The sequence below is a fragment of the Electrophorus electricus genome, chromosome 15 (assembly GCF_013358815.1).
Source record: "Electrophorus electricus isolate fEleEle1 chromosome 15, fEleEle1.pri, whole genome shotgun sequence".
In the NCBI taxonomy this organism is placed as follows: domain Eukaryota; kingdom Metazoa; phylum Chordata; class Actinopteri; order Gymnotiformes; family Gymnotidae; genus Electrophorus; species Electrophorus electricus.
The window spans coordinates 15,054,625-15,080,303 of NC_049549.1; the positions used below are offsets into that span (position 1 = coordinate 15,054,625).

Sequence of the window (25,679 nt, forward strand, 5' to 3'; positions counted from 1 at the left end):
GAATAGATATCTGGTAACGTACTGCATCCAAACAAACAGTTCAGAGCGATCCGTGCAGCACTGGATATGTGCAAGACACCTGATATGAGTGCGACATCACCCGTTAAAGCAGGTCGTGTCAGAGGGACGCCATTGCTTTGTGTGCCCCGAACACAAGCACGGCAGCGAAGTAGCTTCGCTAGGACGTTGCCTAATATTTTGACCAGCCATTTGAGCCAAAGGGTATCAGGTTTGAACGCGGGCATTGCTAGGTTCTGTAAACACACACTCAGAGGTGACCTAATTGTTGTGGCTGTCTAACAATTAGCAACAAGAGAGCCCAGGAGAGGTAAAGAGATGGTGCGCCCTATTCTTCCTCGCGTCACGGGAGACAGTGAGTCATCGGAAATTACCGCAAAAGCTGGAATAGCTCATAAAAAAGGGGAAGATATAGAAATACGCGGTGTGGCATGGAAGTTGGACGAGCATTTCGGAGACATTTTTCCATTACATCAGATTTAGGAATGGTTCTGTGTGAGCGTGCTCTGGACACAGTTTATTTTAGTAAACAAGACACCTGTAGCCCTGCAGCGCTCAGTCACCTGCCTTGACTGAGCCGAGCACAGCCCGCTGCCAGCTGTAAACCAAAGCACAGTGTTGAACTTTATTGCTACTTAATTACCTTTGTAAGGTAAACCAGAGATAATATGTGCAGAGAAGGTGAGGATGGACAGGCACCCACAACCACTGGCCAGTCAGTGTGGATCTGTGGCCACTGGAAACTGAATATTAAAGAATGCCTAAATCCACTGGTAGTGGAGCATGTGAGGATGCTAATTCTCTCAAAAATTGCTTATATACACTTACATTTATTTGACTCTTCATTTCTGTAATGTTCCACTAAAAAAACTATACACATTGAAAGGAACTATAGAGTAAGGTGTATAAATATTTGAACCTTTCAGGTATGCAACAGATTAAAATTTCTGTAATTTACTGATTTGTAAAACAGTTTGAATAATTCTTCTTTTTTACAACATGAGCTCATGCAACTAGTATTATAATATCTCATTGTTTTTATATAAAACAACTCAAAATCCCATCTATCCAGGTGGACGGACTCACAACATAGGAAACTCAGCACAAGTGTGGCATTCCTCCATATTGATAAAAAAAAAAAAAACATCCTCATGAAAACAGGCCATTGTTAGCTGGTCTGTGGGGGTCACATGAGGTCACAAAGGCAACAGCTGGAGTTAGTGACACCATATCAGTCCCATCGACCCCCATCAGTAGTGTTCCTCTTCCATAAGCCCGTATGGGTGAGATGATCCCTCCTGATGACGATGAGGTCATGCTGGTGCGCCTCTAACTTAAAACCTCTCTCCCATATGCATGGCTTAACCATCGCTAGGACAATCCGCTCGTCTGGTGCTTACTTGAACAAAGCATCAGGTGTCCAAGGATACATCTGTATACTTTAGTTAAGGACATTAAGAAGGTGGCTGAAGATTGAAAATCTACAAGTCACTTTTTACAATTAGAGGAAGGCAAGCAAATCCTTGGCCACTGTAGCATCTCTTCACTTAGTGCAGTGGTGTAGGTGCTGGTTGAAACTTTTTATATAATTTATTTTATTTTATATATATATATATAATTTATTTATTTTTTACAACTTAAATTGTTTGCTGAGCAGAGCTGGAAAAGAAGGAGGATGCTCTTTTTGTTTTGTTTTTAATTGTTGCAGATGAAAACATTTCCAATGCAACATTTGTAAATTTAGCAATCAGTTTTGAAGATTTAATTCTGATAGAACCTTTTTTCAGGACCTTGGACTCATTTGCCCTTCTGATCAGGTCATCAGATATCACTTATGCATTTGCATCTTGCATTAAAATGCATCCCAAATGTGTACTCCTTGTCAGTAATAATATGAGTGAATTTGACTTGTCCTACAGGATTTGTACTGAGACAAGATGTTGCTGGGTTTTGAGAAATTAACTTATTTGTATTTGCCCACCACTTACCCAGAATGCATTCTTGGAGAAGGTTTGGCTTGCCTGACTGTGACCAAAACTGTGGTTCGGTTTGGTTTTCACACTTTTGAAATTCAATGTGAAATGTAATTTGTAAATGGGGTTCTTTATTAGATTATATAAGCTACTGTAGCATTCTGGGTTTCTTCTTCACTCATGTACAGCACTTACAACTGTTAGTCAAAATGACATGAAATGAGAGACTTAGAGAGCTGCTCATCTTTTTACGTGTCATTTCTGTGTTGTATAGAACACGTGAAAATGGCTTGAACAAAATTTCAGTTTTTTACATTTTCATTTCTACACATTTTACCATAAATATAATTTGTCACACATACATCAAGTTTATTTATTATGAAATTTCATAAGAATCGTAACCCATGACTCAAGTACTGTGTTTCATACTAGATGGCTGAAGGGTGACCCTTTGTTGAAACAGAAGGTCAAAAGTTTATGTAGACTGAGCACTTTGCTTGCACGTAGCATGAGTACAGGTTAGACTTTTACTCCAAAAATCTCATCATAACTGTTTAGTGTAATACTACTATACAAAACCTCTTCTTGCAATTCATACTGTAGAAACATGACCATTGTCTCACAATACCTAATTTCCCAATCTTACCAAAAATAGCTTTACTACCCCATATATATTTAAAGCTGTCAATTTTCATCTGAACATTCTACATAAAAATATATAAAATATATTTTAAAAATTATATGGATAAAAATATATAAAATATATAAAAATTATAAATTCAGAAAAAATAAAAATGTTAGTTTCCATTTACATGTCCTCTAGACCAGTGGGACAGATAACAGATTAAAGCATTTTTTTCCACAGAAAAAAACATATTCTGTACCATGATGTCATGTGTGATGTTTTGCACTTGTAGTTAGTGTAGTTAAACCACTGCTCAACCACAAACATAATGAAACTGTGATCGACACCTATTGTGACTGAAACCTGGTTGTCTCTTTTCTCGGGTCTGTTTGTGGAAAGAAAGTTTTCTAAGAATAAAACAAACTTACTCAAACAGAAAGATTGATAGAATATTTGTATAAGGTTTAAATTATTTGATAAGTAATTAAGTAAACAATAATGACATCTGCCAGCACAAGATGGCTCTCCCAACCAGCCTCATACAGTCCTATCACTATGACGGCATCATGAGTGTTTGAAACTGCACGTTCTGTCAACAGCAGATATAGCAAAGTCTACACCTTTAATGCTTTGACTCCCTTTGAGTGCCAGGCGAAGGCCGGTCTACCGCTGGGTGCTGGAGCCGCGTGTTCCCGTCACGTATCGTCTTCTTGGGTCGGTCTCTCACCACCATCCCATTACATTATGAAAAGCGGCAGCTGCAGTCCTGCACCTCTTCGCTCACCTTTGACAGGCGCCGTTTAGCAGGCAATTATGAAGCAGCTATGAAAACTAATTTGTGAAAGTGGAAGGAAGACAGGCTATACTGCTGGAGATGGAGTTCTACTTTACCAGACACCCATGGGGGGGGGATGATGTCATTGCGAGAGCCTGACTCTCACTGTATACAGAACCATGTGAAATCCTGTTTTGGTTACGAGTCTAGCCAACACACACACACACACACACACACACACACACACACACACACAAACAAGTCCTCAAATAGCCAAACACAAAGAAGTGTACCCATAGTCTGTCCTCTTAAAATACCTTTTAGTACAATAAATTAGTGAAAAGTAAATTTACATAGTGGTTTATCAGGTTTGGATGTTTGATATGGATGTTGGCGCAAGGTGTTATTGAACAAGTGCACAGCTAGACATAATCACCTTTCACAGCCTCAGCGAGTCATAGTGATGCACCACTCAACACGTCGCAGGCGACTAAATGACAAAATGTTTTACTCTGTAAAGGCTATTTAGTTATTTAGTGCTGTCCTCATTACCCCTGTATCACAAAGGACTGTTATATCTGGGCAATGGTATATAGGCGACACAGCATAATTATTTCAATGTACTTTTGTGACTAAATTCCTTCTGATTTTTCCAGCGTACAGTGGCAGCTTTGGTTTCACACCATGCATTTCTGTTTTAACCAGTTGATCTCCTCCACAAAATATCAGATATTTGGCTGCAAATGTGATGTTTTTGTGTGGTATGCTTTAAATGTTTACTCAAAACCTTTTTTTATATGTGTGTTTTGCACGAAGTAGAATTTCAGGGAAAGAGATGGAGAATTATATGTTGCTTGGCACTTTGGGCTCTGTGCCACTGACATTACAGCCATTATTCATTAAACTGGAAATAAAATCATACTTAACATCTTTATCAGATATTTTATGTAATATTTAGAAAATAACTGACACAGGTAACACACTACCGGGGCTGCCACTACAAGAGTACCCAGGCAACTTTGCATAGTCTGCTCGTAGTTGTTCGCCCAGACATGTACCTGCTCGGGGATTCCCATTATGTAAAATAGGGCATCCCTAATCTGACACTGGGCCCCGAGCTCTTCTGAAGACCAGCTGCTATTTCCAGGCGATTAGTTATAAATGCAACCCAGGCCCGGCCACGCACGACGTGTCTGCATACCGGCACAATAGCCACTGTTATGCAGGACACACTGCGACGGTCAAAAGAGTCGTAATGGGGAATTTTCACCGCCTTCTGGCAATTGCATAATTTAATTAATATAAGCAGTGTTATTAGAATGTATTTAAAATAATGGATAATAGAATGCTTTCTGGATACCTTAGGTTCTATAACAAATGCAAAATAAAAATTTGTGCCAGTTAATTTCGCATGCAAAACATGAAAGTAGCATAATTGAACATAGAAAAATCAAATGCAAGTCTGCAGCTGATTCACGCGAATCACATCATTTAGTTTGCAAGAATCTGGTCCACACCTTTGTAAGATAACATACAGATGTAAGCCTGCTTTTAACAGCCAGGTGTTATGCTAATGATAAAATCTAAAATGAAATAAATAATTACCAGCCATTTTTAACGTTGTTTTAGGAGTCTGAATCACAGCACACCTTGTGATGAACTGACTAATGTAGTCAATGCGTTACATTTTTAGCAGAATAGACTTGCTGCCACTGTTATGGAAATTACTTGGCACATGGCTTATTTTTCATAGTTCAGAAAAAGTAGTAAAATTTGAGAACAACTTTACATTTTCAACCACAGACGAAAGGGTGAAACGACGTGAGCGTTTAATTTATTATCCGCACACTCGCAGTGAGCGTCAAGTCGGCGGCGGTTGCAACATTTCAGAAAGACGCGACATATGTAGCAAACGGTCCAGAGACAGAGAGGGGCGGAAAGACGAGCGGAAAAGCAAAGCGTCTGCTGGAGGCTGCGCAACCCTGCGCATCCCTCGCCGAGGGGGGCGCCGCGAGTGATCAGAGCGATCTGATCCCCCTTTCGCAGAGGGATGCGCAGGGCTGCGCAGCCTTCAGCAGACGCTTTGCTTTTCCGCGAGCATGTCGGGGCTTGTCGCGCGACAGCACGCGGAGGGCGTGGCAGAAAGCGAGGACTTCGCGCGAGTGAAAGCAAGTTGCTGTCATTTCGGAGGCGGCACAACAAACAACGGGAGCGTTTCGTCGAGCTTGCGCGTCGATGCTCTTGACAAATCGCGGATATCGACGGTACTGACGATCGCACGCCATGAGCGGATTAACTTGGTAACTCCAGCACATCGTACGAAATAAGTGGAATAACGTTTGATGTGGACCAGTGCACGGGAACACCACTTACTGACCATCTTATGAGCTCGACCTCCAAGACAAGTGTCCTGTTAGCGTTCAGCACGATAAAACTGAGCACTGGACTGATATCTGCTGACTCTCAGCAGCTGTTTTACAGGTAAGAGCAATGGTGTTTTGGCCGCATTGCAGTTCCTATTTTTCCTATCTAAACCACGGACTGTTATTGTGTTGGTCAGTAAATGAGAGCTCGCTAACCGGCGATGATGTCGGGTCAGTGTGTAACGCTGACAGTGTGTAACGCTCGTTGTCGAAGCAGAATTGTGTGGAGCTGTTTCGGTCGGGTGCGTCAAATCTGGTGTGCGTCTTGCTGTCTTGAGTGGTTAGGACCACCGCTTTCGTAGATGAATTTAGGTTGCAAACCGATGTCGACACGGGGCGTTTTGTGTTACATATGTACATTTGGTTACAGTTGTATAAATATACGATAATAGGCTATTGAAGTACCATTAATGCATGAAAATATGCCCACGACAATGCATTTCAGTCATTCAGCGACTCTGGAGACCAGCAGAACTACCATGTTGTTGTATTTCACAGTACAAGTTAGCCTAACTGTCAGATTTCCAACGCGTTCTCCCCCACTCTTTCCTCTTTAAAGGCTCTACTTCGCGCTATAGTTGTTTCGGGCTAACCATTTGCATGTGCTACTTTTCCAGTGCTTCATGATTTCCGTTTTAAGCGGCGCGACGTAGCCAAATGAAACACTGATAAACATCTCAAGTCGTGTTGCAATGTGGAAATGTCATATTATAAGTGTTGAATGGAATTAGCAATATTTGTGAACGTCGGGACCGCGTTTCTGTGTGTCAGTACTGTGCTGATTTAAGATCGTGCCGTGGGTTGCAGGAGCGCGTGTAGCGGTCTGTCGATACTTGCACGGATTTGTTTACAAACAACCCGCGCACGCGATGGTTGCCTGCCACCTCGTGGTCGCTTGGAAAAGACCTACAAGCTTGTAGTAAAGAAAAAAAAATGTTATTGTCAAATAAAAACGGGTATATCTCTACATATTTGCTTGTATCAACTTATTTATTGAATCTTTTATATTTAAGGCAGTGGTGAGTGCAGTTTGTGCTGTTAATTTATTCTGGATTACATTTGGCAGGTTTTACTTTTAACGCGGACGGAAAGATACGATTGTTTGTTTGAAATTATTTAATTTCATCCTGCGTCCAATATGTTTCTATTATGATATATATGACGAGTTTTTTTCAATCGTGCCTTTGCTTGTAGTCTTTATTGTGATATAAGATGCAAACGTCCAGCGAGCTACACTTTCATTCCCGCAGCTAAGCATCGCTTTTTCGCTCGTGGCAGGCAGTGTCCGTTATGGCCAGACCGCAGATGGACAGCAGGGTGGACGGACAGAGTCCCCAGAGCTGCAGGATGGAGGTTCTGCGTCGGGATGCCTGGCCCGGCGGAAGCACGCAGCCTGCCCCACAGGCGACCCAGTCCCTGGCGCGGCCGTGGCGCCGGAGCGCGGCTACTCAGACCAGCACTGCGCCGCTGCAACTCACCCCTGCACCAGATGCCTTGAACACGTCTGCTGCCCCACAGCAGGACGGCGCAGGTATGCACACTGCTACTGGTGGCGATAATGTGCTTTCATGTAGCATGCTTTTAAAAAAACACACAAACCCCAAAACAACAACAACAATTCGTTTCACTTAGCAGTGACGATTTTGGCCTGCTAGAGCGTTTGGCGAGGTTGGCCCATGCTCATTCTGGAAAGTGCTCCCCCTCTTGCGCTCTGGCCAAGAGAGGCATGTTGAGACTTGTCTGGTGCAGGTGGCGTCGTGCTGAACATCACCTAACCACAGCCAGCCTGTCCCACCACACCGAGCGGCGGTCTGCTCTGTGGCTTAGTATCAGCAATGATTTTTGTATCTCACCTCTTTTCATCACTTCGCCTCCTCCTCCGTTGCCTTGGTTGAACCCTCCTAGCATTTCTCTGTCGATGGCTCCGTTTAAAAATCTGCTGGCTGTTTGCCTCCTCCTGGTCCCTCCCTAACTCCCCGCTGTCCACCCTATTGCTGCCTGCCCTTCATTCCTGTCTACCAATGGCTGAATTTCATCTCAGGCTGCACCGGCTTACAGTTACCCTGGCAACAAGCCAGAACACCACAGCTCTACCCATCTCCCTTGGTCTGTTAAGTCACCTCCTCCTGAGGTTCAGCAGATTCCTCCCTACACCCGCACATTTCCTGGGATTGTGGAGCTATTTGTGCACTCTGCTCAGGTGAAGCAAGGATTTTTAGAACAACCTGAGTCATAGTCACTGTTTTATCATTTATAACGTATTTATTACCAGTAACGTGCGTAGTTCTGGGATTCATTTTTACTCACTTTGTTCTGTAAGTTGCATTTTTGCGTACGGTTTTATGCCGTTTACCCGTGTTCAATTGCAAAGATTAGCACATGCATGAAATTGCATTACATTCTTGAGGGTATTTTGACATCCTTCCATCAGTCATGCTGCACCTAGTCTTTTTTAAAAAGAAGAGTTTTTTCACCACATAATTCCCTTAGAACAGTCTGAGCAGCAGCAAAACAGCACGAGTGTTATTTACAGCGGAGGAGACGGCGGGGCGTCCACAAAGTGCACCGGCAGCGCAAACTGCACACGCATGCACTCCAAACCTATTAAGCAGATTAAGAGATTACACGCAAACTTCGAAGGTGAAACCAGAAGGGTGTTGGCGGCCGATGCCGCGAGGTGCCCCAAGCGCTCCGCCCTGGGCCCGGGCGGGGGTGGGGGAGCATGCGGAGGTCTGAGGGCTTTCTTTTGAGCGGGAGCATGTGACTTGCGGGTGGGGGATGGGCTGCCATCAGAGCTGGCAGGCAGCTGCCTTGTTAACAGTCCCCGCTAGACAGTCGGCCTGTTCATCCCCGCGAATCGGTCGTTTGCTCGGGTCAGTGAGCCGACTGACCAGTCCCGCAGGTTTTCCGTGCTTTCGGTCAGCTAAGGGTGAGGGGCCGCAGAGTGTGTGGGGGCTGTATAGCAGTCGTAAATCAGCGCGGACCTTTTCACAAAAACACAGACCCGGCTGTATTTCACATCCACCCCATGCGTCACCCTTAACCACAGGCAGCTCAAGTATTTTAAAGTGACAGCCACCTTAATAAATTCAGCCTGGAAAATCAGGATCTTTTTGAACTACGAGGTGACCTTCAGACAGTCCTGTCATTCGTCCTGTCTCTGCTTCAGGACCCGAGCAGGAGCGATCCTGTCTGGGTGGGAGGCCGGAGCCCCTGCCTGATGTCCTGCAGGAGAGGCACGGAGCCCCCCCTGAGGAGGAGCCCACACCTGAGGAGCAGGCGGTGGCAAGGGTCGCCATCCAGCTGAGGACCATCGGAGACGAGATGAACGCAGTTTACCTCCAGAGAAGGGTGAGCAGCCTGTTTGTTTGGGCCTTACAATAGTTGCGCTCTGCCATATGCTTGAACTCTGGCCTGGGATTCGTGCGACTGGGTGGAGATGGGTGTGACCAGTCGCGTGCGTCTGTGATGCTGTTTGTGAAAATGTGTAAATGTGTGTGTGTGTGTGTGTGTGTGTGAGTCTATAGCCTCCAGTGGTTTTCTGGAGAATGGATCAATGCAGTATTCACCATGGCTAGTGTTGTAACTGGAGTCAAGTTTCCAAATGTGGCTGAACCCAATGCCCATCTCTCTGTCTCTCAGTCTCCCTTTCTGTGTGTGTGTGTCTCTCTCTCTCTCTTTACCTCTTCCTCACACTCTCTTGTTTTCCTCTTTCCCTCCCATTCTCTCTCATATGCACTCTTGTTTTCTCACTCTCTCCCTCTTTCTCTCCCCCTCCCTCCCTTCCTTCCTTCCTCTCTCTCTCTCTCGCTCTCGCTCCCTGCCGTATCGCGTGAGGAGGCAGCTTGTGGAGCAGGCAGGGAGTAAACAGAGGCTAATCTCTCCCTCCCCCAGGCAACTCCACAGCCCCTCACCCCCTCCCCTCCTTGCCTCAGACAAACACGCATGATGTCACCGCACTACTCCAGGCCCTGCCCACACAAGAAGCGCACAACACACACCCTCAAACGTTCACACACACGCACGCCCTCCTGCACACAGCAGCGTAACGCACGGCCGGCAGACGCGCACAGACGTGCTGACTGGAAAGCAGCTTCACAGTCACAAATCTCCGAGCTGCTTCCCTCTTTTTCATATGTGCACTTGCGCGCCTACACTCGCGGCAGGCGGGCTGGACAGTCACAGCGGCATGTGTGTGAAGCAGCGGACCTGGATGTGTAGTGCTGCAGCAGCTGTTTGCACAGTGTGTCTGGGACTGCGATTCAGAGCCCTTCGTGGAACTGTGAAAGCAGGAGGTGCTTTTAGCCACGCACAGGTGTTGTTTACTTTGGAACAAGCACAGGAATCACAGGGACTTCCTCAAGCAAAGTGTGTGTGTGTGGGCGGGTACCTTTCCACTACAGGCACGTGAGCCTGGCAGAGCACAGCCTCCCCCGTCTGTTCTCCTCTGCTGCAGTTCAGTTCCTTCTCCCTTGTTCAGTGTGCTCAGTGTCTCACGCTCTCCGACGCCAACCAGAGTCAAGAGTTCAAGACCTACTTGCCCTCTGTGACCAGCTCAAGCACAGATACAAAAGATTTCCCTGTAGGTGTAGTGAGTTAATACAGGGCACATGTCACGAGTAGGTCCTAACATACACTGTAGACATTGTACAATAAAACCTATAGACAGTGCGATCCGTCCTGTTTTGTTATATAGTTACGCAGGCAACACACGGACAATAAAGGATATTGCTGTATGGTGTAATCTTTCGAGTGCAGTTATGTAGATGTGAAGATATTAGCAAGTGTAAACAAACCTCTACAACAGTGTGGCAGCAGGTTGTGGGAAGTTTTTTTTTTTTAATGATTTCTGAGATGACCGACTGAGTTTTCCACATTAAGGCAGTTCACTGCTTCATCTTGCATAACGTTTTGTAGAGTCTGTGGCTCACGTGACAAACGTTTCAGTGGCCATTCGCTAAGTGCAGTGCGAACCATAGCCAGTGGCCAGAAGCTAGGTAATGACAGGGTAGAGCGGTGCGTGTGTGCGTGCAGCCTGTGTCTTTGCGGTGTGGCGGCTGGACTGGAGGCGTGTGGCGTGGGGGCAGCTGCCTGCAGCCCCTCGCATGACCCCGGTGCTTGCGTGTGCATTTCTCTGCAGAGTTTTGTTGACCACACCCTGCACGCGTCTCTGCTGTCCTCACAGGCCATAGTTATTTCAGTGGCACTGTAGGAGTGTCAGGACCCACTCTGTGGCAGTTAGTCTATCGGCGTGCTTTCGGTCGCCTCTTGTTCCAACGTGCCTATACCCCCCCCCCCCCCCCCCCCGAAGTGCGCGGTATATTTTTAGAAGATGACTCACAGCAGCTGTTGAATGCCACCTCTCCAGACTGTCGTGTAGACACTGCATGTCCGGGACAGCCTTACAAACACATGCACATACTCAAAGCTGTCGCTTGCGATATTGTTAAAAAGTTGCGGAATGTTGTAGGGTGTGCTTATCTGTTGAAGATGGAGTGATAAAAGTGACGTGAACCTGCCGGCAGAGGCGTCGGAGCGGAGCCGCTGACCTTCCTGTGCCGTGGCTGAGCGCGTCATTCGCTCCGGTGTTACCTGGCCACTCGCTCACCCTCTCGTTCTCTCCCCCTGTGTTTCAGAACGAGGGTGCGCAGTGGCAGAACTGGAGAGGCGTGTACCGCGGCCTGGTGGCCTTCCTCGCTGACACCATCAGCACCCTCTACCAGCATGGGCTCAGATGAATGGCAGGGGGAGGGGGGGGGGGGCAGGAGGCCACCACAGGGGGGCGCTGGCGCTCCCCAGCACAACCACCAAGCGAACTGCACTGGGCTCAGGACCATCTTTGCCAGACCAGAATGCACTGGGTCTTCATCCTTTTTTTTTTTTGTTTTTTTTTATTTGTGTTGTTTCTCACGTTGTGCATGTGTACATGTAGCTTGGGTTTTTCTTTCTGTCTCTTCTGGGGATTTTTATGTAGCATGTGACTGAAGCGTACGTCCAGGTGGGAGGGGCGTGTAGCGGGAGAAATACGTGTGCCTCGTTGGACTCTAAACTGTGAAGCACAATCGGTCAGTGTCCATAGAGTTGCTGACATCAGCCTAAAGGCCTGGATACTCCGAGGACAGCATGTCAAAAAGGAACGTGTCTGACAGCGGCCAGTTCACTAAGATTAATCATGCGACTTGCATGGTTTCCATCCGTTGCTCTGTTGTCATGGTACATCCAAGGATGCTTCCGATGAACCCCGTACGGCTTTCCCAGCACTCGTACGTACCTACACGTCTTTTCAGGTGTGAGGCACCAGTTGTGCCTCAGATCCAACAGCCAAAAATCCGAGTATCCGAGTCGTTAGGCAGCACTAAGTTACAAGGTCTGGTTGTGTTGTAACTCCTCAGGCACTGAAATGCTGTATTTGATGTGGGAGATGCTCTTTAGCTGCCTTACAGAGCAATACTGCTGCACAGTCAGTCAGGGGGGTGCAGGGAGACGTCCCCGCACACCACCCAACGGTAGAGGGTCGTACCATACGAGGGAGGAGGCCGTTGGGCGGAAGGGGCAGGTGTTTCAAGCCGTGAACCCAGTGTGGTGAATGTGCCTTACGCCACCCTTTAAAAAAAACCCTACATGTGCTTGAAATACCAGGGGCAATCACTGATCAGTGTGTGGGGTGGGGGTTGGGCCAGTGCCTGTGAGCGCCCATGTAAATCTACACTTTGGAACACAAAATTCATCACTCATTTCAAAGATTGGTCACCTCCAATGGAGGAACTCAGACTGGGGCCGGCAGACTTTGTGGGCGGGCCAGACCACAGGTTTTCCACATGGCTGGGTAGCAGTGTTAATATTTGTAACAAACATGTAAATATTTTTGGAGAAAATGGCAACAGGTGAGAGATGGAAGGAACTGGCCATTTTCTTTCTGATGTATTGTGTATATTTTGATGAAACCTTAAAGTACTTAACAGTTCCTTTTTTTTGTTGTTGATCAATAGCAGTGCAGGTTTGATTTCTTGAACCTTTTGGACCAATGCTGAGAGGTAATGAACATACACAGATCCATTTGATATTTAAAAATATCTAGATTTGGATGTCCTTTTAAAAAAAGAATTTAAAAACATGTTTAGATGGTGAGCATTCCCTTTACAAATATGATATATCATTGCCTGAGAAAGCAAGGTGTAAGTTATTTATTTTGTATGTCCATTTCTACACTTGGTCCTTAGTAATTAATAGAAGGTAAAATTAAATATTTGGTTTAACGTTAATAAATGTTTGAAGTTATTTTCATGAGTTGTTAGCAAGTGTCCCACTTCCCGCAAATCTGTGATCAGGCAGAGTGAGTGTGAATGGAGATATAGTTGTTTTTGGGGAAACATACTGTATATTTTCTGTATTATCAGTTTCACAATATATTCTGTAACCATTACCCTGAGCAAAACTACAAAGATTGAGCAAAATGCACCAAACTGTTCTGCTGTAACACAATTAATGAGCATGACTTTGGTGCAAAAAGATTCTACTAATGGCAGAAACTGAGCCAGACTTTCCATACTTGAAGAACGGCATTGCCGGTTTCCATATACAGGGCTCACCACTGATGTCAGATGGTGGTCTCTTTAGGGCCTCTTGTGGCGCTGCTAGCGTCCTGCCATAGGTCCTTCATGGATGTCTAAGGTGCATCTGACAAAAGGTTTTGTTCAAAGAGCTTCCCTCAAAAACCACTTTTACAATCTCTGGGTAAATTGTGAAAAAAGAGATAAAAAGCTTCTTCTTCTTCTTTTTTTTTTTTTTTAAATGTGGGTACTGTATCTCCAAGCATATGGAGTATGAGGTCTTCTCGTGACTGCCTGTCCCATGACTTCCTGTGTAGAGCTGTGGTGTAGACTACGGGGGGTGGGGGGAGGGTTTGGTCACTCTGTGGTTTCTTGTGGATGGGTGCGTTCTCTGATGTACTCCCTCCCTGTGGGGGGAAGGCCTTAAGTGTACTGTGAACATCACACTACTCTGAAGATCAAGTCGTCCTCACTTTCTAGCCTTGTACATTTGCCGTTTGGACTTTTTTCTATGTGAATTTTTTCTATATGAATTTTGGTATGTTTTTTTTTCCCTTTTGCCTTTTTAAAATAAATATAATAATTCTCAAAGCATTTACGAGTGAATTGATTCATTTTAAAAATTGCTTTAAGTAGGGAATTAATTATTTGACTAACTAAGTTTTAGTTTTCTTTAGTCTAGTTTTATATGAAAGCTGTAGCAGTGAAATCTGAAAGAGTTCTCCCTGAAGGTACAAACACTTAGGTGATCTTAAATCATTTGAAAACAGGCTGTCTGCTTGGCATGCAACATTGTATTGCTCATGTGATAAAAATGAGCAAATCAAGGTTTTACTACTACAAACTCGTAGAACTGGTTCTTAAGTGTCATGTGGATTTTTAACCCTCTCATTTCCTCATTCAAGAGCAGATTTCTAACCCGTCATCGCTACTGGTTCAGAGCTCCCCAGCCAGAGCGTAATCATCACGTCGCCCCATTACATGTCAACACGCTGACAGAGACTGCTTTGCCAATAGGTTGAACAGTAAGAAGTGCTGACACAACATCTGGATAAGGTGTCAAATTAAATAAAATGTTATTACCAAGTTCCTGCAGAACGAGGACCAATCACAGGTTATATTTCTTTGAGCCGTTTTGTTTTGTGTTTTTGACTTGTCATTACATCGGTTCGGCCTTCTAAACCCAGGAAAATAGGAACCCCTGGCTAGGGGAGTAGGCACCACCTGGTAACGGATCTTTCAGCACTGTAAGGTGAAGCTTCCTCCTTCATTAAAACAGACGTATTACTATCACAAAGGGCAGTTCATAAACTATGATACATAAATCATATGTATGTAGGCTACAGTAAATAGCTGAAAGTCCATGTAAAGACTACAACAGGAAAACAGCTTGGCCACATTTGTGAAACCTGACCAAGACTGCCATGAACTCACTCTCACCCAGCAGAGAAAACAGTCGAGCCGACACTCCCCCACGCCACTGGCCTGACCTGCCTAACCAGTCCTATAAGTCAGCTGACAGTCTAGCTGTCTGGTGCTTTCCTGAGCAACCACCTTCGAATGCAATCGATTTGCATATGCATAGCACAATTATCAGTAATTAAGTTGTTTACATTTCCCCCATTGTATTTAAGTAACAATTTGCATTTACTCAAAATTGGTCCTCTACACCAGCAAACTGACCAATGGATGATGTATGGAATTTCAGTTGGCCTGACTGGAGGAGCAGGACTCACTAGCTAATGGGAAAAAACTTCCCAATCAAAACACTAATTGTTTCTCTTATGTCTGTGAGTCACCAAGCACGCAAGGCTGATCTGCGTCACCACATTCACCTCGGTGAAGGTCATAAATGAGTTATGCAACCACTAATGGTCTTCTTGATACAAACAATGAACTCATCTCCCTTAGGTGTTTACCCGTTTCCCCAATGGCGTCCAAGTGACTTGTTGTGCCATCCAGAAACTACCCCTTGTGTAATAAGCTTCATACTGTGAGTGTATGTGCGTATGTATATATGAATGTTTGGAAATAAAAGCAGTGTAGAGGGAAGGTAGTTTCTGAAACTGGGAAAAAAGATTTTAAATAACAGGCAAGAAAGACCAAATGAGGAAGCAGAAGAGACAAATAATGCTTTGAACCTAGATCACACATTCACAAACAACATCTCTGATCTTTTTAATTACAAAATTTAAAACCACAAAATTTGCCATGTAACTTGTTGACTGTCACAACCGTGAGCCGAAAAAAGTGTGTGTGTGTGTGTGTGTGTGTATAAGTCACCCCCCAAAAAAAAACCCAACTCCTACAAGCTGCCCGACATCTTCCTGGCTTCAAAGCTTTGCTTACTATTTCAAAAGTTTCATAGTCCTAAAACAGCCAGATTTTTTTGCTTCTTTGCAATACTTAAAAGTACTCCATTTCCCATGGTCCCTTGAGGGCCCGCACTTCAAACGCCCATCTCCTGGTGTGCTCTGTGGTCATTTGTTTCCAAAGTAGTCCACCACCCCGCTGCCTTTGAGCCCATCGAAGAAGAAGAAGTTCCTGTGTGGGGCGTCTCTCTGAGACAGTGCCTTTAAAAAAAACAAATTTTTTTAAAGTAAAAAAGTAAAGAAACAACAGAACACAGCGCAGAGCAGCCATCAGGACCGCCCTAACCCTGAAGTGACTGGGCTGGAGCTTTGTAGTGCTGGTGGTTGGTGCGTGAGGGGCAGAAAAGTGCAGGACGCGGTGTACGAGTTGCAACCTGTTTCATCATGCAAAGAGATGGCGAGACAGCCTGGCTTCACTCCACTGCCATGCGGGTCGGCGGCCTGTTCGGGCCATGGTGAAGCCATGCCATACACTCCACCAGCCTCCTCTGAACAACTCCAGCACGCCCCAGTCTAGGCGATGAGGTCACTCGCCACTGGGCGCCTGGACCTATATAACCCTACACAGGGTTGATGCACCTATGTAAACACAGCCGCCATCCATCTTCACCCCAATCCCAAACATGACCAGCTCGCGCTCGTTTACCTGCGCCTGGTTTACTTATCAGGTGTGGCTCCTCAGACCATTTTGATTTCTATGTGGACTTTGTGCCAAGATTTCAAACAGTCGGAGTTGGATTTCATCAGTGACCGGAATGTTACCTCTACGATTCTGGCATTTAAAATGTGTCAGCAGCTAAAAGGTTTGGCTATATCCCAGATTCCAATGGGGAGGGCAGATGCCATATGGTCCAGTCAGACCCTTATCAAAAAAACCACTTTCATTTCATGAACGTTCCACTGTATAGAGGAGAATTTTGTACCCCATTTTATGGTACAAAAGAAAAACTGCTTTTGCTAATGAAAATGAACAATATAAAAACATCCACCCACGTTTGTCGTCAGTACAGATCTCAATTCCCTTCCAACACTCTTCACCAATTTTGCACGGAGGGAAGGAATGCTTCAATGCTACAGAGCCTTGCCAAGTACACTGATACTGAAATGATGCATTCAGTAAAAACATGTACTGTGAAAAACACCCTAAACATTTCCATATACTTTTTAAAATGCTAAAAAAAATATATCATATGAATATGGAAATAATTTAAACTAACTCGCATATATCCATCCATAAACAGACATGCTCAGACAAGCAAGACTGAAACAGAGGGGTGACTTAGCACAGTAGCCTACCACAGACAGACGACACGCTTACCTATCACCTGGGAGGGTTAACCCACGCCTGGCTACAGTCAAAGAAGCTACAACAGCTGAAGTGACCTCTTACTTTGCTTATATATTGTTACCAACTCTTATCGTCATCATAATTATTCATTTTCCTCTATGCTGAGGAATAAGACTGAGGGGCATAAGGAATAGGAACGGTTATGCATTTCTGAAAGCATTTATGCATGTTTTGTTTCCTATTGTAAAAAACCTCTTAAATATATGAAGAGAAAAATTAATGTATAACATTAAAATAATATACATTTATGCTAAATAATAAATCGACTACAAAATAAGACAGCATTTGCGCTGTGTCCTCACTCTTGGGACGTGTTTCTTTAGTGCTGTCACGCAGATCTCGCTTGGCTGCGAGTGAAGGTGTGGCATCTTACCTTGACGATCTCCTGTCCCAACACTCCCCCCACCACTGCACACACCGGAGCCATCTCGGAGAAACAGGTGCTGTAAAGACAACAACGCATGCAGACGGGGTTAGCGCCCGTGGCCCAGGCACCTGCGACATCCACTGCAGGGACTGTACTGGTCAGGACCTGACGAAGCTGTCCGGGAGCAGCTCCGGATTCACGTCCACGGCCTCCAGGAGGTCGTCACGGATTTGAAGGAGCAGGCAGGAGTCTTCGGCGTAGCTGCCTGGGTGAGGGTCGCGACCTTTGTCTGTCCGGAATTTCAGTAGCACTGTTGGATAAGGAAGAAGGATCGGGGGTCTGAGCAGGACTGTAATCAGGGCATGAGGTAGATTAGTGATATTAAACCAAGGGCCATTCACATGCAATGTTACCAGACACCAACACTGACTGTCTGGTCCACCCACACACCAAAAACTAGAACTCACAAAATCCTCGCCAGTCATAAAGACAAATACCACCACACACATTAAGGAAGCATTAGTTATTTTTCAAGAGATCTGCATGGGAGGTTTAAGCGTGAGCCAGCCAGCAGTGCGAAGAGCTTAATGCGATGGCATTTGGAGTGAGTGGTACCTCTTAGTCTAAGTACTGTGGTCGATCTTTGTCACTTCTTACTTCTTTGTCTCACACACACACACAACAAAAACACCCACCCCTGTCCTTTACCAATACTGTACGTGTGTGTGTGAAGAGTTCAAGGAATTATTGTAGTATACTGTAGATAAAGAAACAGATAATAGAGACAGTAGAAATCGCTGTGTAGTATACAAGGTTTCCAGAGAAACAGGACGTTTCAGACAAAAGCTCTTCACCTGGTCAAGCAAAGTAGTTCTTCTCTCACGAAACTGCTTTCGTGTCCTAGAACTAACAGCTTGCGTATCTGATAGAGGACCTATTTTTTTCTTGAACTCCAATTTCTCTGAAAACCTTGTACAGTATACTGCAGATACTACTTTTGACATACATGTAAATGTATGAATATATGTATGTAAATAAATGTATATATGTAAATGCATCAAATAAGTGTGTGCCCGTTTTCCCACCCCATTTCAAATACTTCTAACATTTTTAATTCAGAGCCAGTAAACTTGGTAAGTGACTAAAGATAGCTAAACATGACACAAAAAGTCTGCTTTGCAGTTCTCCTACACTGTGGAAACTACATCAAACAGTGTGCAATGCCTGAGGTTTAGGAAAGATTCAAATTAGTGACACAATATCTGTCTCACTAACCCCCCCCCCCCCCCCCCAAGTGAGCTGACATAACCTCCGCTAAACCAGCCAGATGGGACGGAGGAAACAGTTCTTCCTCAAAAGCTGCTCAGCCATCGCACACCATTTGTAAGCACTCTGATGTTGTCTCTAACCGTTCAGTGCTTCAGCACACAAATAGGACGTGTTTTTCTTTCCACTGATTCATGGGTGCTTGTGAAGGAGGGGCCGACGGAGCATCTGAAGCCATTTCTGCCAAATGGTGCCCTTTTTGACAGGGGTGGAGACAGTGTGTGTTTTTCGCTTTCAAAGTCACCGCACATGACTGACCATGGGCAGCGTGTGATGGAAAACGAGATGCCCTCTATGGGGACACCAGATAAGCTTGTATAAAAAGACTCATTAGAGAAAATGGTTGGTGCTCGTCAGTGGAACGTGCCCAGTGTAACCCAACACTAAAGAGGATTTTGATGTTTTCCATAATTAGACAAAGAATAAACTTGACATATAGGGAAGAGAGAGAGAGAGAGAGAGAGAGAGAGAGAGAGAGAGAGAGAGAGAGAGAGAGAGAGAGAGAGAGAGAGAGAGAGAGAGAGAAAAGCCGCTCGTCTGTTTCTGTGCTATACCATCACCCTGTCATTGTGCATCACTGACATACAAACAACCCACAAATAAGCACATTAGGTTATGTAAAACAGTCATCCGATCACATCCTCTAGCCACTAACTGCACTGTGACTGCGTGAGTGTGTGTGTGTATGTATGATGAATACTGAATTCGTCACTCTGCCAAATAAACACACTTCATGTGCATTCTAAAATTATCTCACTGGAGATTAACTGGTCTGTGAGCTGCTATAGGCATATGACAGAACTGAGTGGGTGGGGCTACATGCTGCCTCTCTCAAATACTTTTGCATTTTACCCCTTTAATGCAAGCTCAGCTGCATAATCCCACGCCAAGACCACGGTCACGTTTCATGCATGCAGGGACACAGCAAGCAGGTGGGCTATACGCGTGGAGTTCTATGGGGGCCTGGGGTGTGGGGCAGACCGTGGTCAGGTACCGTGCAGTAAGAAGTAGCCTGGCGGGGTGCGCTTCAGGCTGGCTTTGGCCTCCTCGCTCGTCCAGTCTACCTCCAGCGCCTCTTTGAGCGAGCAGAAACTGGCCATCTTTATACAGAAGGCAACAGGAGACAATGAATAACTACAAGCTTTGTTGAGCAACAGGTGATGACAAAGGAGAATATACCAGGCATACCTTCTTCACCATGGTAGTCTCATTAGGGTCAACTTTGGGTTTCTTCACTTTGGGTCCATCATTAGTCTCGTCAGATGATTTTACTATCTTCACTTTCTCTCTGAGGAGAGAGCAAGAGACGCACACACGCGCGCACACACACAGACACGTCAAAACCACACCACCACACACCTGAAAGTATCAGGAAGTCTGACTCCTCTTTTCATACTTTTTAAAGAAAGGGAAAAATATACATAGAATTTAAAAACGACTCAAATCAATCTTAGCGTGCCAAAATGGGGGGTGGGGGTGTTATTACTTGTTTTCAAGTGTTTCTGTAGATCTGTCCTGTCTTATCCAATTTGCCTATAGTCTGTATGTTTTTCCTGCCTTTTTTCAGTTCTCTTTTTCTTGCTTTTCACAAGATGGCTAGGATGGGAGAGATGGACGGATAGGAGGGTGCTGTGGGAGAGAGCGGTTGTGGTACCTCATCACCGTTATATCTGTATACAGCTAACTGTGTGACATTACTCATGAAAAGGAAGAATAAAATATGAAGTCAATGTCCCCATAAATGGGGGGTGGTAGTGGAACCAAGAATACTGGCCCAGGAATTCATTAAAAAAAGAAAGAAAAGGGAAAGCAGCAGGAAGTTACATACTCTACAAAATGATGCTCCGGGCCAAGGTCCGAGAACATGTATCCATGGTAACCGAAGATGTCCCCACAGAAGACCTTGATGTTTCTAGACGAGCAAAGCTGGTCAACGCGCACCATCACGTCTCTGGAGCAGCCTGTCAGACAAACCTTGGAGCAAAACAGTCAGTGCCAATTAGACCAGGTTATAAAAAGACAACAACTCAATTTTAGTTTTTATTTAGTCTTCGGTTTTTAACGTGAAATTAGCCTCTGATGGATTTCTACTGCCACTGAAGGTATAAGATAAACGTGACCATTCTAGAGAACGATGATCTCTTACGGTCAACTCTTCCTCCTTATCAGCTTCAGGAGTTCACGCTTTGGTTCACGTGCTTTCAGACTGCATATTAGCTAATATGTTTCAAATCCTTACACAAAAAACTTATCATGTGTGCTCCAACCCGTCAGAGATAAGTTATCTCTCTGAAGCAGACGAACGTGAACTACTATTCATGATAAAATCCCCCTCCTGGTTTACAACTCCTAATAACGGGGGTGTGGGGGATCCCAGTGTACATTTCTGGGGATCAGATACAAACATTTGAGAGGAAAGGTTGTAATAATGGACCTCTGACGAGAGGGCTTGACCCACCGTATCCAGTACACCGAGCCTGGCACCTCCCACTCTGGATGAGTGATAAAGTGCTGGCATGGACACGTCTCTGTTTTATTTACCCTAAATACTGATACACACAGTGGCCTGGTGAGGATAGTGGGCGGCCCCCATGAGAGCACAGCGCATCGTCGCTTTATCAGTTGAGGCTGGGGGTTGTTTACAGCCATACAATTGTTGTTTACTCCTCCAGCCAGAACACCCGTGCGGCACTCGTTCACTGATAAGCAATGAACGCCAAGAACGTTGAATTCAAGAGATTCAACAACACAGCAGGACTGTTATGTAATCTGAAGCTGAGTGTTAATGATGCTTCTCAGAAAGGATGGAAATGAGCTACCAGATGAGAGGACAGGGGTCATGCGACTTTGTGCCCACTGTCGTTAACACAGACCAAACAGCACAGCGGTGATGGCAACAAAGGAATTCTGGGATCGTGGCCTTTATTAAAATAAAAACAAGCACTTCCCCTGTCACGCCAGTCAGTCCTGTGCCATAACCCAGCCACATTCCAGTAATCAAACAGTGACATCTAGAGGAAATGTAAAAAGAAAAAACAAAAAAATCAATATCAAGACATTGAGATGACCTGCTCCACAATGTGTCCTATTTTTTGGGAGCTGAGATAATGATCTTAAAAACTTACTGATGTAAAACCCTTTTGAGAAGCTTATAATTTAATCAGAACTGGTAAGGACAGAGGCGTAGACAGACTTTGCTCACACCATCCTCCCTGAATATATCAGGTTAACGAGCTGTCAGTCTCTTTCCTTGCTAACGGGCTCAACCACTTTAATACACCGTGCTGTAGCTGTTGAAGACAGGTGGCCATTGAAGACGCGAGACTGAATTCATCTACATAATGAACAACTTTCCCCTTGAGTCCAAGCTGCCAGTCACAGGCAGACAGTGGGGTACAGAAGATACTCCACACACTACCTTTCCTTATAAGCGCATTTCTCCAATACCAGTGGGTGCAGATGAAAGTACAAAAATGTCTGTGCTAGACACCCCACCCCTCCCCTCCCCCGCCACACACACTCACATCTCTTTCCCGCCTCAACTCTCACTGGTACTCCCACTGGGAGATATCTGATGGCTTGCAAACACAGACAGGCTGAGAGGCAGTTCGCATGCACTTTGAACATTCACTGACTGATGATAAATTCACTCGTAAACAAGAATGGGCCCCAAGTCCAGTTTGTGAGCAAAAGAATGGCATTACACCAAGGAATGTGCATTTTTTTTCGTGACCTGCAGCTATCTGCGTTTGGAACTGAAAAAGGGAGATGCTCATTGTTTCTATGTAGGGTTGATGCCACAAAAACGTTCATGATTTTCACGCCTCAGTTATTAAACACTACATTACCCCAATACCTTCTACTACAACATATAAACCACTGTATCGTTAACATTCATATTTCCTTATCGGTTCGAATTTCAGGAGACGCACACCTTGAAAAATAGTAAATTATAGCGGCGAAAACAATACAGCCATATCCAAACCTTGATTACAAACAGCGCCAACATAAACATGGAAAACGTACTCCATCTAGTGGCCATGAAGGAAACTGCAGGCATTGCAAGCAGACAGACAGACATACAGACAGAAACATTGTTTTGGAAAGGCTCAAGAATATATTAAAAGATGCTTCAACCAGCTACAGATGGGGTGCCACTGAAATTGCAGTAAACAATTTTGAAGGCGAAAGCTCTCTTGGAAATATTTTTTCCAAAAACATCCAGACTTGGCCTTTAAACTATCTATCTATTTTTAATTGTTAAGACATTGTTAAGACAATTTGCTTCAGGCTAAAATAGCTGAAATGGAATTTGTGGCAGGCATTATTGAAGACATGCCTGCTAAAATACCATTATTTAATATGTTTTGGTCACACTGAATGACGTCAAACCATTTAATGATGCTTAATATGTAGGGTCAAAACCTACTATCTAATGTAATAACTTTCTAAGACTGGGAGAATCACATGTATCTAATCTTTGCATATGAATATAATTTCATACTGTTTTTGCATGCTGTTTTCCTCTTAACAGTGCATCATTAAAAATAACTTTTATATAAAACTTTAAAAAACAGCCCAGGCAAACGACCACCAGAAAGAACCTACACATCTGGTCTTGTGTGGTCACCGACTCAATGGACGAACGAACCCAAATTATAGCACTCACCGCATCAAACTGAAGAAAGAAGCTATCAGACTTGTTCTCCACTTGATCGGTGTCTGCCTTCACGTCTACCATAGGGTTGAGGAACTGTGCCCGCTCCAACGAGGCCTGGGCTTGGTTCTGACCATCTGCATCCACCGGGATTAGGAACTGAGCTCGCCTGGACTCCTCAGTGACCTGAAAGAGAATGAGCAGCAATGTGGATATAAGGGTTATTTCCTTACATTTGCAAGTATGTGCATTACTTGTTATTATAGGGGTTGTTCTATTTTATTGTGCACGACTGACAGATGCATTTGCAATTCTGTACCTGTTCGTGGTCCAGAAGAGTCAGTCCTTTCACTCCAGCTAGAATAAGATTCTTGGCCACTTCAGCACCGAGACCTCGGAGTCCAACAAGAAGCACTCGAGACCCCCTCAGCCTGATGAACAGTCCACGTATTACTATTCACATACAACTCCATGGATCTCCATGATATGTTTAACCTTACAGACAGTGCAAGTGAAGCAGCAGTAATGTAATTTCCGTTCGCCTCCTGTTAACGTTAGCTGGCTAACTAACGCTAGCTAATCCTGTAGATGTTAGTAAAATATTTCACAGGCGGTTAACTGAATGCAGTCCATATAAATTCTTATTGTGAACGACTTGCATTTTAATTTGGAAAATAATTGTAGGGAAAACGTGTGTTTATTAATTAGCAAGCTAGCCCGTTAGCTAAGTCAGCTAACCTCTTTTGTGCCTCCAGACCCCACAGACGAATCTGCCGGTCATATTGAGCAGCTTCTTCTTCTGTGATAACATTGTCCTCCTTTTCAATCATATCAATCATCGCTAAAATTTATTTTTGTTTTTTTTTAAATAATCCAGAATATTGCTGAAAATGTGTAGTATTAAGGAACTTCTTCAGATTTTGGCGATATCCATTCAAAGCAAGAAAAGTCCCGCTTGGTCGAATTCAAAAAGGCGCAGAATGATGACGTATGATAACGCGCGAGTAACTGCGGAGGTCTTTGCATCTTGGACCGCACAGTTGCGCCGTGCTAGTTTGACACGTTGAAATATTAAAATATGCTCATAATTCCGTTATAGTGCCATTGATAGCAAATTAGAGGCGTTAGCCAATGATTTTGTGGTTTGTAAAATAACACTCCAAAAGTCCAGCATGCTCCTTCAGGACATAAAAATAGATATTGTTGTGTCTACAATCGTGTTTGCATACCCCATAAACTTAAAAATGTACTCAATAAATTCACTGGCCTGTCATTTTAGTGTTTAATGCAGCAAGAATTAAATCGGTGGGCTTCTGTCATTTTATTTTCTCGTTTGACTCACAGTCCTGTGACGATCTGTTGTAATACAATTTAAATACATCGCGAACATTTAATTCAAATACTCAAAATAACGGTTTAGATCAGTTGATTAATTCCTTTAAATTCATTATCATACACAAAACAAAAGCTACAAATGCCTGTGCAATCATAGCGCAGTGCAGCAAATTGCTTCAGACAGGAGTGTGGGTAGGAACAACAAAGTCCTTATAATAATGCATCTGAAAATTGAATACAAGAAAACCAATGATGATTCATAGTTCCATTTCTGTGAGTGAAACCCTGGTAGCTGAAAAGCCTCAGGGCAGCAAGAGTGGATGAATTTGACTGGAGATGTTGAAGATATTGGACAGGGATGGGGATGTCTGGTTAACATGCCACTTCAGTTTGGCATCGAGCATGGCTACAGTGCCCTCAGACTGCAAAACTGGAGTGTTGGTTTCTCTGTTTAAAAAAGGGTACCATGTAGTGATCCAATTATAGGGAAATCATACTCATCAGCATCCCAGGAAGAGTCTACACTCGTGGATTGTAGAGTATAGGGGTTGCTGCTTCAGCTGGCCCAGTCTATGTATGAACTGATTAAGAGCAGAGTCTGCATTGTTGGTGATAAGTTAATTTTCCACTGTGGGGTGTCTTGTCTCTACTCTTGTTTGTGGTTGTCATGGAAAGTATTGCGAGGTGCAGCCAAGGCCAGACTGGTGTCCAATATGGGGACGTAGAGGTGGCTTCTCTGTTATTTGCAGATGATGTCATCCTCTTAGCAGCATCTGTAGCTGAATGTGAAGTGGTTGCAATGAAGATCAGCACCTCGAAGTCTGAGGTCATGGTGCTCTCCTGGAAAATAATGGAATGCCTCCCTGTGGAGGAGTTTAAATATTTTGGGATTTTGTTCATGAGTGAGCAA

At 44.4% G+C, this 25,679-nt stretch overlaps 2 protein-coding genes across 2 annotated transcripts; one reads left to right on the forward strand and one right to left on the reverse strand.

Moving 5' to 3' along the window:
- The first annotated feature begins 5,575 nt into the window (after window positions 1–5,575).
- Window positions 5,576–13,920, forward strand: bbc3 (BCL2 binding component 3). The gene is made up of 4 exons (XM_035534509.1): window positions 5,576–5,872; window positions 7,093–7,345; window positions 8,984–9,165; window positions 11,451–13,920. The coding sequence occupies exons 2-4, from the start codon at window positions 7,105–7,107 to the stop codon at window positions 11,550–11,552; spliced, it is 525 nt and encodes a 174-aa protein (XP_035390402.1). The 5' UTR covers window positions 5,576–5,872; window positions 7,093–7,104; the 3' UTR covers window positions 11,553–13,920.
- Window positions 13,921–15,517: 1,597 nt separating this feature from the next.
- sae1 (SUMO1 activating enzyme subunit 1) lies at window positions 15,518–24,409 on the reverse strand. The gene is made up of 9 exons (XM_026997650.2): window positions 24,173–24,409; window positions 23,754–23,865; window positions 23,447–23,620; window positions 20,606–20,751; window positions 19,966–20,065; window positions 19,772–19,877; window positions 17,617–17,761; window positions 17,458–17,527; window positions 15,518–15,937 (listed from the first exon to the last, which is right to left on the reverse strand). The coding sequence occupies exons 1-9, from the start codon at window positions 24,271–24,273 to the stop codon at window positions 15,845–15,847; spliced, it is 1,047 nt and encodes a 348-aa protein (XP_026853451.2). The 5' UTR covers window positions 24,274–24,409; the 3' UTR covers window positions 15,518–15,844.
- Between the last annotated feature and the right edge of the window lie 1,270 nt (window positions 24,410–25,679).

Excerpts from the sequence above, each read along its gene's own strand:
- bbc3 (XM_035534509.1), top strand. The coding sequence starts at position 7,105 with ATGGCCAGACCGCAGATGGACAGCAGGGTGGACGGACAGAGTCCCCAG. Across the intron at positions 7,346-8,983 it reads CCCACAGCAGGACGGCGCAG|GACCCGAGCAGGAGCGATCC; the intron begins GTATGCACACTG and ends TCTCTGCTTCAG. Across the intron at positions 9,166-11,450 it reads CAGTTTACCTCCAGAGAAGG|AACGAGGGTGCGCAGTGGCA; the intron begins GTGAGCAGCCTG and ends CCTGTGTTTCAG.
- sae1 (XM_026997650.2), bottom strand. The coding sequence starts at position 24,273 with ATGATTGATATGATTGAAAAGGAGGACAATGTTATCACAGAAGAAGAA. Across the intron at positions 23,621-23,753 it reads CTCTTCTGGACCACGAACAG|GTCACTGAGGAGTCCAGGCG; the intron begins GTACAGAATTGC and ends ATTCTCTTTCAG. Across the intron at positions 15,938-17,457 it reads TGGGACAGGAGATCGTCAAG|GCACTGTCTCAGAGAGACGC; the intron begins GTAAGATGCCAC and ends TTTTTTTTAAAG.